Raw genomic sequence first — 20,881 nt, forward strand, 5'->3', positions numbered from 1 at the left:
GTCTGAAAAGTAAAAAAGGAAAAGGGTTAGAAAGAGGGTGAAATTTGAGTGGATGGAGAGCAGAAGAGTAAAAAAAGAGAGAGCTAAAACGGAAAGATTAATATGTCAGAAGCAAGTGTAATGAGGGAATGGAATGAGAGAGGAGAAAAGACATGTGTAAGGTGCTGGCATCTGTGGCTCAAGGAGTTGTGCTGCTGCCTGCCAAGCTTGGTAAAAAGGAGTTCTGGCCGTCTTTGGAGTAAGTCTTCTGCTGACAAAGCTTGGGGATCCTCATGAGCTATAATATATTTTGAGTTGCGAGAGGGTGGAGAATGGGTGGAGAAAGGAGACAGGGCAGAGAGAAAATTTTGTGCCCACCCACTTTGGGCTCAGGCACACCCAAAATTGGCTGTTTAGCTATGCCACTGCTGCAGACCATCCTTTGTCTGCTGATTTAATTGTGGTATTACTATTCTTTAGCAGAGTTTTAATTGCATCTCTCTCTAGCCAGGAAAGATTGTATAACATATTCTTCAGTGTGTAGGAGAGCTGTGTTTTTACTGAGTTGAAAGCTTTCTATATATTAAAATGACCTGGTATGAAGATTGAAATGTGGAGAGATGTTTTTGGTTCCTTGCCCTTAGCTTATGTTGACATTGTCCAGTTATGCTCAGGGGCTGCAAGCGATTTCCACCTTGGTAAAAACTACAGAGCGAAAATAGTTATCGATGCTCACAAAAAAACAGATGCAAATGAGCTGCTTGCAAAAACAGCAATCAGCTCAGAAGGTGGCAAGACAGTCGCTAAGTTAAACATGCGCAGGGCAGTCAATCGCTGTGTGTGACTGCTCTGCGCATGCACATTCAGAGTTTGCTGCAGCTGGCTTTCATGCATGCATACAAGCTGTATGTATGAAAGCCGTGTGTAGCTTTTTTTTTTTTTTTTTTCCAAAACACCGCTACAGCTGAAGACAACTGTCCTAGGTGCCCATTGCACTGCAATAAGGAGAAAGAGCCAGGAGGAAATCCTGCCAAGAGTTTGAAGCTCTAGCAGCTGTAGCTCAGGCCAAGGGATCGCCAGATCTGACAGTGCAGTTCTAGCCAGGGATCCAGGGCCCAGCGGTCTGACTCTGGAGAGGGATCCCGAATCCAGGATGTGCGGCTTCAGTGAGAGATCGATCTTGGTGGCGCAGGTCTGGACTTTTAGGACAGAAGCTTGACAGGCAAGACTTAGCTGCAGAGAAGGCTCCCTCTCTCGGGCACTAGCCAGGGGGTTGGATCTTACTGCCTCATTTCTGGGGCCATGTGATTTTAAAAAAAATTGAAATCCAGTTCAAAGGTGGAGGAAACCTGCATGCAAACACAGCAGACTGCTCTGCCGAGAAGCTACTGTCATTCTACGGCTACTCCAGACCTATTAATTTTCTATTGCGAAAAGAAGGCAGTTCTTTCTGTGCATCCCTCAGAAATGACTGTTCATCCCTCAGAATGCACATTTGAATACTGAACAACTCATTTACATACATTAGCTTATGATTCCCGGTGGCTGCTGCTGCAAATGTTAAGAAGCCTGCAGAGCCCTTGTGCATTCATCACTGGATTCCCTGCTTGCTAAATTGGCTTGAACCAGTCAAAAGCTCACGTTGCTGGCCCGGTAAGTTTTATGCATCTCCCCCTTAGTATGGTTTTCCTATTTTTTAAAGTAGGAAATTGACAAAACAGGAGTAATTCTGCATGTTTGAAAATGAATGGATTCTTCAATCATTAGTCCTGACCGAGCTAGATTATTGAAATTCAGTTTATAAGGGACTTCAGCAAATGCAGTTGCAAGCATTACAGATAATGGAAATGCAGCAGCCAGATTGTTAGTAGGTTATGCTAAGTGTGGACATATGACTTCAATATTGAAATCTTTATACTGCTGCATGTGGGGCAGAGAATAAATTTTGAGCTGTGTAGCTAATTTTTAAACAGGGCCCTGTTTACTAAGCTATGCTAGAGGCACGTTAGCGTTTTTAGCGTGCGCTAACCATTTGTGCTAACTGTGTAGGCACCCACAATATTCCTATGGGCGCCTACACAGAGCATGCTAATTTTGTACATGTGCTAAAAATGCTAGTGCACCTTAGTAAACACGGCTCTTAGAGATCTGCCCAGTTGTTTAAAGAGTAGTTTATCATAGTATACTCCGGGTTGTGCACTGCAGTCCCAGCCAACAAATAGTAACATAGTAGATGACGGCAGAAAAAGACCTGCACGGTCCATCCAGTCTGCCCAACAAGATAAACACATATGTGCTAGTTTTTGTGTATACCTTACCTTGATTTGTACCTGTCCTTTTCAGGGCACAGACTGTATAAGTCTGCCCAGCACTATCCCCGCCTCCCAACCACCAGCCCCGCCTCCCACCACCGGTTCTGGCACAGACCGTATAAGTCTGCCCAGCACCATCCCCACCTCCCGCCACCGGCTCTGCCACCCAATCTCAGCTAAGCTCCTTAGGATCCATTCCTTCTGATAAAGGAACCCTGATTGAAAGTTTAGCAATAATAGCATGATGTTTTACAGACTAGCGTAATAATCCGAACGTAAAACATAAAATCAATGACAGAATAAAAACATTAAACCAAAGTGTAAGTTAGGGGAATGTAATAGCACAATAATAACCACCTGTTAAACAATGAAATAAAAAAACAAGAGAGATGGGAGAATAAACAAAATTTGCCACCAGCTCCAATAATTGGCAAAGTCAAGAATAAAAAACCTTATTGCAGCTGAAGATTGGGTTCAGATTAACCAGGTTTTGTCCCCAGCAGGCCCTCGGCTGTGGAATCGCGTACCACTTGTTGTGAGAGCAGAATGTGATTTTTATCAGTTCAGGAAAAATGGAAAGTTTGTCTTTTTGCTGATGCATTTGAATGATTTTTTAATTAACTTCATATTGGGGTAAATGATTTATTATCGTCATTGATGCAGTTTTAGTTATTTCTGTGTTTGATGCTGTAGTGTTTTTATGGTTTTTTTAATATGGATGTTTATTGTAACCTGCATTGAATGGTCTTGACCAGGGTTATGGGATATAAGAATATTTTAAGTAAATAAATAAAAACACATAACTACTTAAAGGAATGTGGCAACTAAATTCCCTTCTATGATTATGAGCAGAGTGGAACTAAATGTTTGATTATATATTAGTTATCATCCCTAGTTTGCTGCCTGTACAGCCTCTGTTTGTGGCCTAGTGGTTAGAGCACTGGTCTTGACATCCAGAAGTGCCTGGTTCAAATCCCACTGCTGCTGCTTGTGATCTTGGGCAAATCACTTATCTCCATTGCTTCAGAGTGGAGGAGTAGCCTAGTGGTTAGTGCAGCGGACTTTGATCCTGATGAACTGGGTTCGATCCTTATGACTGTGGGCAAGTCACTTAACCCTCCATTGCCCCAGGTACAAAATAAGTACCTGTATATATGTAAACCACTTTGAATGTAGTTGCAAAAATACCACAGAAAGGCGGTATATCAAGTCCCATGTCCCTTTCCCTTCAGGTACAAAATTAGATTGTGAGCCCTCCAGGGACAGGGAAATACCCAGTGTACCTGAATATAACTCACCTTGAGCTACTACTGAAAAAATTGTGAACAAAATCTAAATAAAATAAATAAGTATATGCTAAGTTTTTGCTTGCCCAAAGAGCTCCTTGCCTTCATTTCTTTCATTGTTGCCAAATAAGTGAGTTGATCTTCTAATCTCTACACCACATTGAAGCCACAGAGGCCCTCGTACAAAGGAGGTCATGGCTACAAGTATGCATTGAGCTATACTATTGGAACATCTGTGATAGTATGGATAGAACACACACAGTGCCATGTAGTTTCCTTTTGATTCAGAAAGGCATGAACAGTGTTAATCACATGACCATATATTTTTAATAGACATACACAGTACAGTAAAATTTATACTTAATTAGAAAACTAGTGTCACCTCCTTCTGACCACCAACATATCAGCTGGAGCTGCATGTCAGAATTCTTTTAATTCAACTTTCTTGGAAGCCACAGGATTATGGAATTAATTACATTACTAAATTTATGTGTTTGGCAGTTCTCTATACCTCACAGAGGTTCCTGGCTTTCTGTAAAAACTGTCATGATTAATATCCTAAATGGCTGTCAAGAAACCATTTCTTTAAATGCAGCATTAGCTCCTCTGTTTCTCTTTCAGTTCTAAGGTGTGTACACCTTCATTTTTTTCCTGTTTTATCGCAATAAAATTAATTTTTTTGATTTTTTTTTGCCTTTGTTATTCTGAAGAAATAAGCATGCATGTTTACACAGTTCAAAACATTTCACAGTCTTGTATTACTATACTATTACTATAACACAGAGATATTCAGATTACTTAGATGTTTAATGGTCGTAGCAACTGAGGGGAGGTAACTTTAAAACTCTTTTAACACATTTGAATGATGTACACAGGATGGAGTTGGTCCAGAGGGCAGCTACTAAAATGGTCAGTGGTTTTCGTCATAAAGCATATGGGGACAGACTTAAAGATCTCATTATGTATAATTTGGAAGCAAGGCGGGAGAGGGGAGATATGATAAAGACATCTAAATACCTTCATGGCATAAATGCACAGGAGGCAATTCTCTTTCAATTGAAAGGAAGCTCTAGAATGAGGGGGCATAGGGTGGAGGTGCAAGGAGACAGACTCAGAAGTAGCTTGAGGAAATACTACATAATGGAAAGGGTGATGAATTTGTGGAATGGCCTCCCAGTGGAGGTGGTGGAGAAAAACCTGTGAGTGAGAGAGTAGATAGGCCATATGGTCTTTATCTGCCTTCATTTTTCTATGTTTAAGAAAATATGGCACAGTCTCTATCTGATGACTGAATTCTTTTTAGTGTATTTTGAATTTTACAAGGACAAGCAGGCATAATATTCTCATGTGGGCAACATCATCCACGGAGCCCGGTGCAGCAGACACTGCCAAAGTGTACTGTCACTTTAAATCTTTGAAGCAGTGTTCCCACCGCACATGTGTGGGTGCTTTCATGCCGAACGCTCAAGCATGGGACCAGCAGTCTGTCGTTTTCCACGAAACAGAGAGGTTGTCTGCTTAATTTCTCTTCAACCTGTCACAACTTTCCCCTTTTGGAACCTTCCCTTTTTTGGGACATTTTTTCTTATATATTTTTTTCAATATTAAGTTCAAATTATAAAAAAATTTTATTTTCATTTTTCAATTTTTGACTTTTTTGGACTCTGAACCCATTTTTTGCCCAGGTAGCATCAACCATTTTTGAATACACGACTACACAAGCTCCCTGGGCCATAGAACCCTTTGACCTAGCATTGGCTGTTTTTCTCTCCATGTCAACGATAATTGATTTTGAGGAAAAGACTTCAGACACTCGGTTCCAGCTGAATCTAATCTCATTAGTACAGCCGACTGTGTAGTTAAGCGTATACTTTAAACTTGATCATACAGTATAAACGCTTACGAGTATCTTCATCAGTCAGAAAAACCTCATTGAGCGAAGCAGGAGCTTGCTGTTGGGCGTGGGCATACTCATTAGTCTCAGCACAGACCACAGCTAAGTACTAGTTTCTTAAAACTTTATAAAATGAAATAAAAGTTGTTTAAGATCCTAACACAGTTAACAGAATTTGAGGTTTTTCTGACTGATGAGGATACTCGAAAGCGTTTATACTGTATGATCAGGTTTAAAGTATACGCTTAGCTACACGGTTGGCTATACTAACGAGATTAGATTCAGCTGGAACCGAGTGTCTGAAATCTTTTCCTCAAAATCAACAATAGTTTTCAGCGGAGCATTTTACTTGCCTATGGTGAATTCTATATTTTAAAAAAGTAAAATTTTTACTAGTTTCTATTTTAATAGTTTTGCCTTTACTTGGGTGCTTGGACTTTAACTGGTTTTACTTTGTTCCTAAAAACATTTAATAGAATAATGTAACTCTCTTGAACTGTGAAGAAAATGTAAGTTTCTGTTCTTGTTGAATATTTTTTAAATCTCATACAGTCACATTGTCACTATCATCTATACTGAATATCATAGTGGTGATTTTCTTTGGGGTGGGGGGAGGCACCAGAGTGAGACCAATAGGAGAAGGGTCCCTATCCGGTGACATGGCCATGTGGAAGTTCCTGTCAATGCAGTGAAAATGGAGCCTAACTAACTTTGTATGACCTGAACCTCTCCCAGGTCTCATCCATGTTTTAGGTATCATGCCAGTCCAAGTCAGAAAGCTGTCTATAGATCATCATTCTTGATGGGTTGTTTCCACTAGTTTAGTAAATAGGCTTCAATTTTTGATGATGTAAAACATTTTACAGTATTACTGCACACAGTGTTTTGTTATGGGACTTTCTTCCACAGCACCTAATAGTGATTATTGATTAGACTATATGTGCTCTACAGTAAGAATACTGTAAGTGTGTGTGTTAGTTAAATATTGTTTGCTACATCCAATTATTCCTAGGTTTGGAATTCACCCGGTTGCAGGCCGAATGCCTGGTCAGTTAAATGTACTTCTGGCTGAAGCTGGTGTGCCATATGATATTGTATTGGAAATGGATGAAATTAATGCAGACTTCCCAGGTAAGAAAATTTGGATTATGAACTTCTAGTGAAATAACATTTAAAATATTGACAGCGAGGTTAGGATGAGAATATGTTGATTTATTTTACCTTTTAGCCAAAAAAGTGAAAAACTGTATAGCTGAGATTTTACTTGTACACAAAAAGCATTTTCTGGATCACAAATCAAAATAACACTGTAATATTCTCTGAGACAATGTAATTTTTCTGAACCGGTACAGAAATAGTTCAAGTATTTGATACAAAGAAAATAAGGGGTCCTTTTACTAAGCTGCGCTGGCGGTGAGGGCTGTTTTTCCCGCTCACCAGGGCCCTTTTTCACACAGCCAGTAAAACCCCCCAAAAAATGGCTACGTGGTGAGTTAACTCTCATCATGTGGCCATGCAGCAGGGAGCCCTACCGCCACACATTGAGGTGGCGATAAGGACTCCAGCGCTAACTCGGCGGTAACAGGGCAGCATACGGTGGTACTCGATTACTGCGGGGTTACCACTGCACTAGCCATTTCAGGGGGTTTTCTTTTTTCCCCCCCAGAAATGGCGTACATTCCTGTCAGGACTACCGCTGGCAGCCACATTGGGCCAGCGGTAGTCCTGAAAGAGTAAGCGGTAAGCCAATGTTGGGCTTACCGCCGCTCTGTGAAAGGGCCCCTAAGTGCTTATATATGTACTCTTCCCCCTCCACCAACTCCTACTATAAAACCACAGTTCGTTTCATGAAGGATTATTTGTAGATTGATTTGTTTACTTATTTACAGTTTTCTATTCTGGGTTGAGAAGCACTGTATTGTGGCACTGTGTAGCTTCCAACAGCACATCTTGTGGCAATCCCTCCTCTCAACACCCTTCTCCACCACTGCCAATTCCAGGCTCCGCCCATTCTGCCTCGCATCACCTTACGCATGGAATAAACTTCCTGAACTCCTACGTCACGCCCCCTCCTTACCCATCTTCAAATCATTGCTCAAAGCCCACCTCTTCAATATTGCTTTCGGCACCTAACCTTTATACCTTTGTACCTTTCATGTAATCGTGAATGCCCCAAATTGACTACCCCTACTTGACTGACTCTACACTTGTCCATTAGATTGTAAGCTCTTTGAGCAGGGATTGTCCTTCTGTGTTAAAATTGTACAGCGCTGTGTAACCCCGGCAGCGCTTTAGAAATGTTAAGTAGTAGTAGTAGTAGGAGTGGAGAAGTGGCCTAGTGGTTAGGGTGGTGGACTTTGGTCCTGGGGAACTAAGGAACTGAGTTCAATTCCCAGCACAGGCAGCTCCTTGTGACTCTGGGCAAGTCACTTAACCCTCCATTGCCTGCCACATTGAGCCTGCCATGAGTGGGAAAGCGTGGGGTACAAATGTAATAAAAATAAAATAAAAAATCTGGTGCTCTCTGGAATTTTCTACTTCAAATAATGGCCAGGTATGGCTGTGCTTAACTTCTGCTGAGCCCTGAAGGTCCTTATGGATGTACACAGCTTGTTTATCTATATAGTATATTTCTGTGAAAACTGTGTACAACAACCCCCCCCCCCCCCAAAAAAAAAAAAAAAAACCTCCTTGATAATCAGGAATGAGTCTGCATAAACGAGAAATGTAGAGCTTACTAGAATAAGATAATTTACTTTGTCAGAAAATAAGATATTAGATCTTTAAGGTTTGTTTTCTTGTTTCATTGAAAAATGTTGATAGAGCACTAGTTTTATGCAGCTTAGGAGCCCAGGCTACGTTAAGCAGCTAACACATGGTTTTAAGCATGGAAGAGAGAAGTGCAGGCCTGCATTACTGCCTACTGTGCTAGAAAGAAACCTTTATGTTAAAAACCTGGCATGAGCTGCCTAATGTAGGAGTGGGCCACGTCTGGGAGTGACAGGGGTGGGTAGATGTGTGGCTGGCTGTGACAGCCAGTGCACAGTTCTATACTGTGTACTAGTTGTCTAGAATGCTGATAGCACAGCCGAATATATCTCCACTTCAAGAGGGGGCAGTAAATACTGTTACATTACTGGCCGTCCAGTAGCGCAGCTGCAACATTGAATGCAGCAGTGTTCCTAACTCTCCTCACTCAGTACCCTTCTTCCTATCCTCCCCCAATTCAGCCCCCCCCCCACCCTGACCCCAAGACATAGAGTAGAGGAGTGGCCTAGTGGTTAGGGTGGTGGACTTTGGTCCTGGGGAACTGAGGAACGGAGTTTGATTCCCGGCACAGGCAGCTCCTTGTGACTCTGGGCAAGTCACTTAACCCTCCATTGCCTACCGCATTGAGCCTGCCATGAGTGGGAAAGCGCGGGGTACAAATGTAACAAAAATAAAATAATAACCATCCCCCAAGCCACAACCCTGACCTTCCAACTAATATCTGCCCCCATTCCCACTCAATCACCTTGGGGCCCTTCGAGCCCCTGGCAACAGTCCCTTGAACTCCACTAATCCCCCTCCCCCAGGGATCTTTCTCAGGGCAGCAGTAATGGTCCCTCTTTGCTGGTGCCTGGTCAGTCTCTCCTCCAAAATAGTACCTGACCCCTCAGTTATTTTGTGGTACTACAGTAGAACCATAAGACAAACGTCAGGGGGTCGGGTGCCATTTTGAACAAAGCACTGACCAGGGTGGCAGTGGAGAGGGACTGCTGCCACCCTGGATGTCAGGATAACTCTGCAGACCCCAGGTTGGGGGGGATCCCTTAGCAATGAGTGTGGGAGAGGGGAGTGAAGGGGAAAAGTTATTTAGTGGTGGGGAAAGGATTGAACGGGGGGGGGGGGGGGTTGGAGGACTTGCAGGAAGCTCAGAGGGCCCTGAATTTATTTTATTTCTTGGGGGGGGGGGGGGGAGGTATTAGTTGCAGGGTCAGGATTGAGGCATGGGGTTAGAGGGATTATTGTGTCAAAGCTTGGGGTGGGGAGGGGACAAATGGGGGGGAATCGTGAGGGGGTGGGGTTGGAAACACTGCCACAGCCAGGTGTTTAACATTTATTTATATATTTATGCTATTGTTCTGCACCATGTTAATTGCAGTAGCTGCGGTAAATGCAGGGCAGATGATGGCCATACTCCATGCACTTACCACATGATAGTTTAGTTGAAGGGCCCCTTAGGAAATAAAGATCCTCTTACCAGAAATGCATTTTAATGGACATTTTGTATTTTGAGGCTAATAACCATGGCTGCTTTTATTTCCACACAGAAACTGATTTGGTCCTTGTAATTGGTGCCAATGACACAGTTAACTCAGCTGCTCAAGAGGATCCCAATTCTATCATTGCTGGAATGCCTGTTCTTGAAGTCTGGAAATCTAAACAAGTAAGAAAAATAAAACAAAGGAAAATGTTTAAAGGCCCTAGTGAAAAACAAATTGTATGATGCAGAGAGAGGCAACAATCTGCAAACAATCAGAGCAACAAACAACACAAAGCAGGCCAGCAGGTGTAGAAGTGTTCAATTTACTGTAAACAAGCATGCGACATGGCCACATTTCCCCTAAAAGGCTGCATCAGGGGTAGAGCTGTCAAGTTAGACATGTACAATAATTAAAAACAATAGTTTTATCAATAAGTCAAAATTTATATGCATAAAAATAAACTGAATTTTAATTTAAGAGACTATACAAATAAAAAAATACATGAACAGTGTTCAAACATGAAAATAAGTGAAAAGCAATAAAATATAAGTTCTAAAGGAGTATAATAGTTTTGCTCCACTTATGTTATTAATTATCTTACCATGACAGATTGTGTAACATGCAAAAGATTTTTTAAAAAATGCATATTTATATAGTCCAGTGATATAAATAGATAAAATTAGCACTTAAAAGGGGACATACTTCAGGGGGAGTAAAAGCACACCTGTATCGCTCCATTGTGCAACCTCACCTTGAGTATTGCGTTCAGTTCTGGTCACCGTATCTCAAAAAAGATATAGTGGAATTAGAAAAGGGTCAAAGAAGAGCGACCAAAATAACAAAGGATGGAACTCCTTTCGTATGAGGAAAAGCTAAAGAGGTTAGGGCTCTTCAGTTTGGAAAATATGACTAACAGAGGCTATGATTGAGAACTGCAAAATCCTGAGTGATGTAGAACGGGTAGAAGTGAATCGATTTTTCACTCTTTCAAGAAGTACAAAGACCAGGGGACACTCAATGAAATTACATGGAAATACTTTTAAAACAAATAGAAGGAAATATTTTTTCACTCAAACAATAGTTAACCTCTGGAACTCATTGCAGAAAGATCTAGTAACAGCAGATGGCATATCTGGGTTTATAAAAAGGTTTGTACAAGTACCTGGAGGAGAAGTCCATAATCTGTTATTGAGATGGTCATGGAGGAAGCCACTGCTTGCCTCGGGATTGGTAGCATGGAATGTTGTTTCTGCCAGGTACTTGTGACCTGGATTGGCCACTGTTGGAAACAGGATACTGGGCTAGATATGACCCAGTATGGCTATTCTTAAGGGGCCAGATGCTCAAAACCTAATTCTAGTGGTAGGATAGATTTAGCACTGGAACTGTGTGCATATTAATGTGCAGAGCACTCACAAAAACCTATAGCGCACGTGCTAATCTGTGTGCTGAAGATCAGCGATGCATTGAAATGGATTCAAATCAGGGTGAATTCACTCCAATTCTCAGAAGACAATGAAAATTAATGTTGGCCGTAACGCTGAAAACACACTGCCAGGTGAGGGATGGCATTTGGAATTTAAGGAGAGGATTTCTTCTGCATTTTTCACTTTAAATTGTTTTTTTGGCTTCTTTTGAAAGTAGAAAGAAGCCCGTGCAGCCTGTAGTGCTGATAGTGAGAAAACAACACATCTGTGAGTCTGAGCAAAGCCGGGGGTGAGAACGGACATTGCCTTCTGTTTTCCTGTGCTTTGGTGTGAGGGAATTTAAACTGTAAAAATGGGGGGGGGGGGGGGGGGGGGGGGGGCTTATATTTATTTCATGGTACAGGGAAATGGTGCTAATACACTCTGCACTTCCTGTTTTGTTTGGTGCATGATCACAAGTGTTTGCAGTAAGCACAGCTTTTGTGCAAATACGTCAGTCACATTCCTCACCCTTGCTTTCACTTTATTAGTGTGCATAAAATTTGCATTCCATTTGCTTTGGATATCTGGGGGCTAGTTTTCAGCACTGCTCTTGCCTCTAGCACGAGAGGTTTGAGCCTTGGTCCCAAGGGTACTTAAAATAGTCTGAACCCTTCATTTAGTAATAGGTGGCACCTCCTAGAGTGGAAATAACTTCAGATAAACATTTCCTTCAATAGTTGATCTGTCTTTCTACCTTGAGTTATTTTTGCCCATTGTTCTATATAGGCCTTCCTTGCATGAACAGCTCACTTCATCACTTGCTCAGTAGATTTTAGGCCAGAACTTTGACTTGGCCAATCCAAAATACAAATATCTTCAGCAATTCTGTTACAGATTTACTTGAATAGAGGAATTGTCTTGAGGAGTAGCGTAATGGTTAGTGTAGCATCCTGAGAAGCTGGAGAACTGGGTTTGATTCCCACTGCAGTTCCTTTTGACTGTGGGCAAGCCACTTAACCCTCCATTGCCCCAGATAAAAAAAAAATAAGTACCTGTATATAATATGTAAACCCCCCCCCCCCCCCCCCCCCCCCCCCCCCCCCCCCCCGCTTTGATTGTAACCACAGAAAGGCAGTATATCAAATCCCATCCCTTTTCCCTTGTCGTCCTGCGTAAACCATTTGTGGCTCAGCCTCAGCTCATGAATGCATGGCATAAAATTTTCCTATGGAGTTTTCTGATATAAATTCATAGTTCAATCAATGTTAGCATGATGTCTAGGTCTTGATGCAGCAAAACTTCCCCACAGCATGACACCTCTACATCATGCTTGTCCATCATGACGAGGTTCTTAACTGCATAAGAGTTGCTTACTCGGTCAAAACAAAAGGTCCATCTAGCCCACAGGTCACAAGTTCATGGTAGAGGCCCCAAAATTAGCAGGATTCTATGCTATATACCTGAGGGATAAGAAGTGGCTTTCTCCAGGTCTACCTTAACAATTTATGGAATTGTGGAAGGCAGTTTTTGGCTAAACAAAAGCATGTGTTATTCATACCAACAAGTTCAATTTTTAACTTATCTGTGAAGAGAATATTATTCCAGAAATCTTGTGGACTACCCAGATACTCTTTGGCAAACTTGAAGCAGTTTGCAGTATTATTTGTAGAGAGAGCATTCATTTCTTCCTTGCTATCCTCCCATGAAAACCATTCATTTTTTCTCTTGGTGGCTGATACATGAAAGAGACTTCAGCAGATCTCATTGAGACTTAATGGGTGATTTTCCAGTTTGCTGTTAGGTTAATATTGGCAGGATAACTGCTCCTGAGTAGTCATTGTGGTGCTCAGCATTGCGTTTTTGTAGACTGTCAGACAGTGGATGGATATGGAGTCCCATATGTTTAGAGATGGTCTTGGAATCCTATCCAGATTATTATTAACTACTCTTTCAGAGGTCCTCAGAAATTTCTTTTGATTGTGGCACATTGAGTTCCTATTAACTTTTATGATGAACGATCATACTCACAACTTTTTGGACTTTTTATGTAAGACAGGATGCCCAAATTCAGTCATGCAGATGTACTCTGCAGGGTGGTTTTCTTTTTACTAATTATTTAAGCACTTGATTCTAATTAGCCAATTATTTATGCTAGGGATTCACTTATCTATTCCTTCACTTTCTGTTTCATACACTGATTCTGAATTATGTTCCTATTTTGTGCATAATTGTGTTTCAAGAAACACAGAACTGTTTAATGCATTCCCTTTTTATTACATAAGACTGGTTTCAATTAAATAAGAGTATTGTAGTGAGAACTGTAATTCTCACTATGCTTGGAGTTTACAATTATTTTTCTCAGCACTGTACCGTAGTCTGTAATTTTGAAAACAGTATTATTTTTAAATCAGTTATGTCATAACGATGGTAGATAAGATTAAAAGGACCTACCCTGTTGAGACTTGTCATCTTTTTTTACATATACATATAAAACTTTCAAATGCAACAAAATACCAGCTCACCCTTATCACCTTGGTCTTCCACCTGACCTTTCCAACCTCTTTTTATATCTATCCCAACTGTACCAAATATCCATCACACTGAGGTTTCTCCTTCCTTGCTTGGAGCTGTAATGCAGTTGTACCGCTGCTGTTTAGAGCTGTAGCTGCCTCTCTGTGGGGGTTAGCCCAGTTCCTCCTTTGGAAGCACAGTGTGGTCATACTGTTCTGGTATGTATTTCTTCAGGTGAACCCAGTGCTTTATTTCCATTTTGTTAACTACTTTGGTCTCCCCCACATCCTCCAGAAAGGCCATTCCTGGCATCTGTCATCCTTTTCATGATAAAATATTTCCTGACTCTGTGAGTCTTCTCCCTTGGAATGCCACATCACGACCCCTAGTTCTATAACCTCCCTTCCATTGAAAAGGCTTGTCTCTTATGTGCCATTAATATGTCTATCATATTTCTCATCTCTTCTATCTTTTAGTTTTCTTTATCACATATAGGTTATGGTGCAAACCCCACATCATTTTGTCAGTATTTCTTTTGAACCACTTCTAGCCTATTTGTGTTCTTTCTGAGATAAGAATAGTACAGAACACATTATTCCAGTGAAGTCTTATAGAGGCTCTGTCATCTCATTTTCTGCTGGTTATCCTTCTCCCTGTGTACTACAGCACCCTTCTGGCTCTGGCCACTGCTGTATCATACTAACTTGCTAACTTCAATTAATCAGACACACTCATCCAACGTTTTCCCTGCTGGCCAGTGCATATCAGCTGGGTACACTAATCCCTCAGGTTTTCACACCTGAAATGCATGGATTATTTTTTTTTTTGCACTGAATGGTAACTGGTAATCATTGACTGTCTCTTAAAATGTAAAGGTCATTTATCAGTGTCTCTGCACCTTCAGGGGGATGTCAGTTCGTAGTAAATCTTAGTGTCATCTACAAAATGACAAATGTTTTCTTCTAACCCCTCCACTGATATGTCATAGTTTTTTAAGCTTAAGATTGATGTTAATTGCACAGTATTGTTAGGGGATTTTAACCTGCATATGGGCTTGTTGGAAGACTAAGATTTTATTATTTTTGGACAGTTTGTCTCCTTTGGGCTCATAGGGCAGGACATATTCTAAATTTAATTTTTCTTCCTTTAGGTTTTCAGCAGAAGCTTCTGTCTAGTGTGTCTGTAGAACCACTCACTTGGACTGATCCTTTTTTGATACAGTGCAGATTATTACTTAATACTAAAGATTCTAAGGGCCTCCTTTATCAAGCCACGCTAGCGGTTCTTGTGCAGCAATGCTGACAGAGCCTATTCAAAGTGGGCGTTGTCAGCATTACTGCATCAGGAGCTGCTAGCGCGGCTTGATAAGAGTTCCTAAGAGTAGCCCCAGGTTTGATACAAACTAGGGGGGGGGGGGGCGGTCATTGACTTGCCTCGATTGAAAGCAGATTGGATCCCAGTGTTGACTGATTTGAGTTATTTAACTTTGGACTTGGTGACAGATAAATGGTTTGACTCTTCATTTTATTGTTTATGCCAAATAGCCACTCTGGAGGAAAAAAGTTTGAGAAGACAAAATGCTGCCTTTGGTTTAATTCACAGTTGACAGAATTGAAACAGTCATTAAGGAAAAAAGAGAGGTGTTGGAGGAAATACCCAGATTATTTTTCTCTTTCAGAATATAACAATTGTCGTGAGCTGTATCAAGCTACCACTATTGAGGCAAAAAAAGGTCTTATTATGATCAGGAAATTCGAAAAGCAGAATCTTAACCTAAAGAACCTTTTTTTGTAGTGCAATGTCTCTAATCTAATAACCACAAGAATGTGCCATCTTGGACCACTTTATCAGGCCATATTTTTGCTAATGCTTTTAGTGGAAAGATAGAGAAAAATAGCTGATTTTTACAGCCACCACTCTTCTTAGTGTTAGTGTAGATTTGGAAGCTCAAAATAGATGGACTGACTTTCCTGAGATCTGTCTTGGTCAGATTAAAAAGATATTTACTGAGGTAAAACTGATCTTCTAATTTTTTGATGTTTGTCATCTGTCTTTATTGAAATCTTTGAAAAAGAGCTTTCTATTTATGTGAGTTTGCTTATTAATGAATCTTTACACAGTGTACCCAGAGAGCTTTAAAAGGACTATAGTGAGGCCATTGCTTTACAAAAAAAAAAATGATTACGTAGATAGTTTTTTTTATGTCATTAATTACAGTCCCATTTCTTCCATTATTTTTTTTTTTTTTAGCAAAGATGTTTGAGAAAGTGGTCTTATACCAGTTGCAGGAGTTTTGGGAGGAATTTGGTTTCCACCCTAAACATTCAACAGAGTCCCCGTTGCTTTCAGTTTGTAACAGTATTAGAACAGGCTTTGAAAGTGGTCAGGATTTTATCATGGTTATGTTAGATATTATAATGGCTTTTGATACAGTACATCATGGCCTGTTATTGGATTGCCTAGCTTGTTTAGGTGTTGGAGGTACAGTACTCAGCTGGTTTAGGTTTTTCTTACAGAATAGGGTTTATAGAGTAGAGATTACAAAGGATGTTTCGGACTGGATTAAGGTCCCATCAGGGGTTCCACGGGATTCAGCCCTCTCCCCTGTTTTTTTTGCAACATATATATGTTGTCGTTATGTAAACTCCATAGAGGTTCAGGACTTACCTTTAGGATTTATGCAAACAATATTCAGTTTTTCCCCCTCCATCTTAAATCTATTCAAAGCTGAATGACAGTTTATAGACTTAAATTGAACATGGCCAAGACACAAATTTTAATCCTCTCACATATTCTGAGAGGAGCTTTACAACTGAATTTGTGATGGACGATATAAAAATTCTGATGTCACGAGAAATTAAATATTTGGGAATTTATTTTAGATTTGGCATTGACATTTAAGCTTCATATAAGTTCTTTGGTGAAGAGAATTTTTTAAATTAAAGTTTAAGACGGTTGAAGGACTTGTTACCTGATACCAATTCCAAATAGTAGTTCATGCATCTTGATGCCACTATTCTTTGATTTTGGGTTTGTTAGGGCATGTGCTGAAGCCATTACAATTGGTACAAATTCAGGCTAGAATTTTGAGAGGTGCATCTAGAATTGACCGGATAACTCTGATTTAGAAGTTTTCACTGGCTACTGATAAATTGGTGCATTCAATTTAAAGTCTTGATTTTCATTTTTAAGTCTCTGAACAATTAAGTTCCTCTTGCAGTATCAACTACTTTGAGAATATACTGTCACCAGCACCCATTGCGCCCAGCAAACAAGCTTTTCCCAGATATTTAATCATCTGGAATTGTTAGCTTGGATTTCTATAGACATAAAATGTTTTTTTGTAGCAGGGATAGTATTGTGGAATGAACTTCCCAAATATTTGCGAGGTATGACTAATTTTTTACAGTTTGGAAATCACTAAAGGCCTTTCTTGTTTACTCAGGCTTGTAACTGAATATTTATGAACTGGTTTGGCCACTGAATTTGATGTCTGTTTTGTGCTTCTATGTTTGTGATGATTACATGTATGATTTCAAAGTTTTTTATGTTTATTTCATCAGCTGACTACATGACCTCAGCTGTGGTACCTATAAGTAGGGTATCAGATGCAGCATCCACTCGCTATAGTGGCTATATTACATGCAGTATCTGTAGATATGGCTTCAGCTACAACATGCACATGTGTGGATTCAGATGCAGCGGCCACCTGTATGATGCTAGTTACCACAGCTACCTCTACCACTTGGATGCTAGAATGTACCAGCTACTGCAACTACCTATATAGTTACAGCCTCCGCAGCTGATTGTATGACACCATCGTCTGCAACTATGCACTCACTTCTGTAACTCCTGCTACAGCAGTTGCCTAGATGTTTCCAGTTTTGATAGCTACATCTATCTCCAACTACTGTGACTACACGTATAACACCTCTTGATGCATCAGCTTATGGCACTTGGCTGCATCAGTAGACTGTGTTCTGTGGTTTTGGTGGCTGACTGTGTGCCTGATCTGCTCTACACAACTATTTAGTACAGTTTCGCTGGTCATCCATATGGCTTAGGCTATATAAAGGTACACACAAACAGAACAGTGCATACATCTCACCTGTTCTCTCATCAAGGGACCGAGGTAAAGACTGACCTACAAACATGGACGTCTTAAGACAATCTTTTAAATTTTTCCCCCGTGAAAAAGCAAAACTAGGAAGTTCCCAGAACTCTTCATATTGTTCCAAGACATGACAATAATCTTTGATAATATGCTTGATTTTAAGATCTGAATCTGAATAAGGAAGAACACAAACCAAAGATGTACATGCAACTTTAATTGTTGGCTTGCACAGAAGTTCTCGCTGTGCATGTAAGGCTTGTTTATAAGCCCTTTTCACTATCTTAGATCACTTTCTAAACTGATCTGACATCTCCTTTGCTTTTGGTTTAAAGTCCTCAATGTCTATACACAGATTCAAGAACTGTCCAACTGGTAGGTTCTCTCTAAGAAATTTTGGGTGGAAGCTCAAAATACTGCAACAAATTATTACGATCAGTGTTTTTTCTATAGATGGTAGTAACAAAATAGGCCCCCTCTAAGCATACCAGAATATCCAAACAGAGGAAGCTGATAATAATCCATAGTAGCTGTGGACTGTAAATGTTGATTGTAAGATTTCAGCCACTCCAAAAAAGCTTGAAATTCATGGCTTGTGCATGTCCAAATCAAAAATATATCATCAATATAGCATTTCCAGTGTAACCTTTCATTATTTTTTTTGTTCATCATCTTACAAGATATCATAAGTAAACACCTATAAAGTGAACAAATGAAATCAGAAAAAAAAGAAATTACATATCCAAGAATACTAATTCAAACTTTTTGACAAAGTTCCTCATGAGATACTCCTGATAAAATTAAAAAATAATGGGATAGGAGGCAATACCAAAAGACACAACCCCCCCCCCCCCCCAAATGACATCACCAACTACCATCCAGTAGCATCTATATCACTAATAGTCAAACTAATGGAAGGCCTGGTAACCAAACAACTTAACGATTACATAGACAAATTCACAATACTACATGATTCACAATCAGGATTCTTCCCCTTCACAGCACCGAAACAGTATTACTCTCCTAACTAAATTCAAGCAGGAAATAGCAAAAGGTAAAAGCATACTTCTCCTACAATTTGACATGTCCTGTGCATTCGACATGGTCAATCATAATATATTACTAAGACTCCTAGACTACTTCAGAATCAGCGGAAACACACTCAGATGGATCAAGGGTTTCCTAACTACAAGAACATATCAAGTGAAAACCAACAAAAACATATCATCACCATGGAAACCAGACTGCAGAGTGCCGCAAGGATCACCACTATCGCCGATCCTCTTCAACCTCATGATGACCCCACTAGCCGAAGTCCCTATCCATTCAAGGCCTTAACCCATTTATATATGCTGATGACGTCACGATCTGGCAGAAATCACCAATGAAATCAAGCTCAGTTTAAACATCATGGACTCATGGGCAAACGCATTCCAATTAAAACTCAACACAGAAAAAACACATTGCCTCATCATCTCATCCCAATACAACACATATAAACCCACAAACATAAACACCCCAGGTTATACCCTTCCTATCGCAGACATCCTGAAAATTCTCGGAGTAACAATCGACCGGAACCTCTCGGTAGAGAATCAAACAAAATCTACCATAAAGAAAATGTTCCACTCAATGTGGAAACTCAAATGTGTGAAACCATTCTTCCCGAGGGAAACATTCTGAAATTTGATACAATCAATGGTGCTAAGCCATGCAGACTACTGCAATGGAATGTATGCGGGTTGCAAAGAACAAATTATAAAGAAACTTCAGACGGCTCAAAATACAGCAGCCAGGCTTATATTTGGAAAAACGGGTTTTGCAAGTGCTAAACCCCTCCGAGAAAAACTGCATTGGTTCCCAATCAAAGAACGTATTACTTTCAAAATCTGCACCCTGGTTCATAAAATTATCTACGGCAATGCCCCGGTCTACATGGCAGACCTCATAGACCTACCAACCAGAAACACACAGCAAAGGCTTCAAATACAAATCAACATTATTTATTTATTTATTTATTGCATTTGTATCCCACATTTTCCCATCTATTTGCGGGTTCAGTGTGGCTTACAATACATTGTGAATGGTGGAAATACAGTTTGTTACAACTTGGTTATGGATTACATTGTGAGGAGTTATGTGAAAACAAAGTCAAAGTATCGTTAAGGCAATAGAACAATGGAACAATGGAAAGAAATAACGGGAAACTGATAGGGCAGCTAAACAATAGTAGAACATTCGGTATAACATTTTTCTGTGATTAGAGGTATAAATGTAGTGAAATTACGGGGGATGGGAAATTCAGAAGGGAGTGTATTGTTGCATTACTAACAGTATGTGTGGACTTCATGTGTTTTCATCCTTGCAGTAAATCTTATCAAAGAGATGAGTTTTCAATGATTTGCGGAAGTTGGTTAGTTCGTAGATCGTTTTCAGGTTGCGTGGTAGTGTATTCCAGAATTGCGTGCTCATATAAGAAAAGGTTGATGCGTGCAGCGTTTTGTATTTTATGCCTTTGCAATTAGGGAAGTGAAGGTTGAGGAAAGTTCGGGATGATCTTTTAGCGTTTCTGGGTGGTAGGTCTATTAAGTCAGACATGTAAGCTGGGGCTTCACCGTGAATGATTTTGTGGACTAATGTGCATACTTTAAAAGTAATGCGTTCCTTGAGTGGGAGCCAGTGTAGTTTCTCTCGTAAGGGTTTGGCACTTTCGTATTTTGGTTTTCTGAAGATGAGTCTGGCTGCTGTGTTCTGGGCTGTTTGAAGTTTCCTCAATGTTTGCTCTTTACAACCTGCGTATAGTGAGTTGCAGTAATCCAGATGGCTGAGTACGAGGGATTGCACTAGGCTGCGAAAGACGGATCTTGGGAAGAATGGTCTTATTCTTTTCAGTTTCCACATGCAGTAGAACATTTTTTTAGTTGTGTTGTTTGCATGAGTTTCAAGTGTTAAGTGGCGGTCAATAGTGACTCCAAGGATTTTTAGAGTTTCTGAGATTGGAAGGTTTTGTTTTGGTGTGTTTATAGCGGTAAATTCATTTGTGTTGTACTGGGAGGTGAGTATCAGGCATTGAGATTTTTCTGCGTTTAGTTTCAATCGAAATGCATCTGCCCAGGAGTTCATGATGTGCAT

The 20,881-nt window shown here is 40.3% G+C and overlaps 1 protein-coding gene across 4 annotated transcripts in view; it reads left to right on the forward strand.

Moving 5' to 3' along the window:
* NNT (nicotinamide nucleotide transhydrogenase) overlaps window positions 1-20,881 on the forward strand; it is a 244,119-nt gene that overhangs the window by 210,631 nt on the left and 12,607 nt on the right. For all 4 annotated transcript variants that reach the window (XM_030193107.1, XM_030193106.1, XM_030193109.1 and 1 more), the window contains 2 exons: window positions 6,484-6,602; window positions 9,785-9,900. In XM_030193107.1, coding sequence (XP_030048967.1) covers window positions 6,484-6,602; window positions 9,785-9,900 — 235 coding nt within the window. The remainder of the gene's footprint in view (window positions 1-6,483; window positions 6,603-9,784; window positions 9,901-20,881) is intronic.

Source organism: Microcaecilia unicolor, chromosome 2 (assembly GCF_901765095.1).
Source record: "Microcaecilia unicolor chromosome 2, aMicUni1.1, whole genome shotgun sequence".
Lineage (NCBI taxonomy): Eukaryota > Metazoa > Chordata > Amphibia > Gymnophiona > Siphonopidae > Microcaecilia > Microcaecilia unicolor.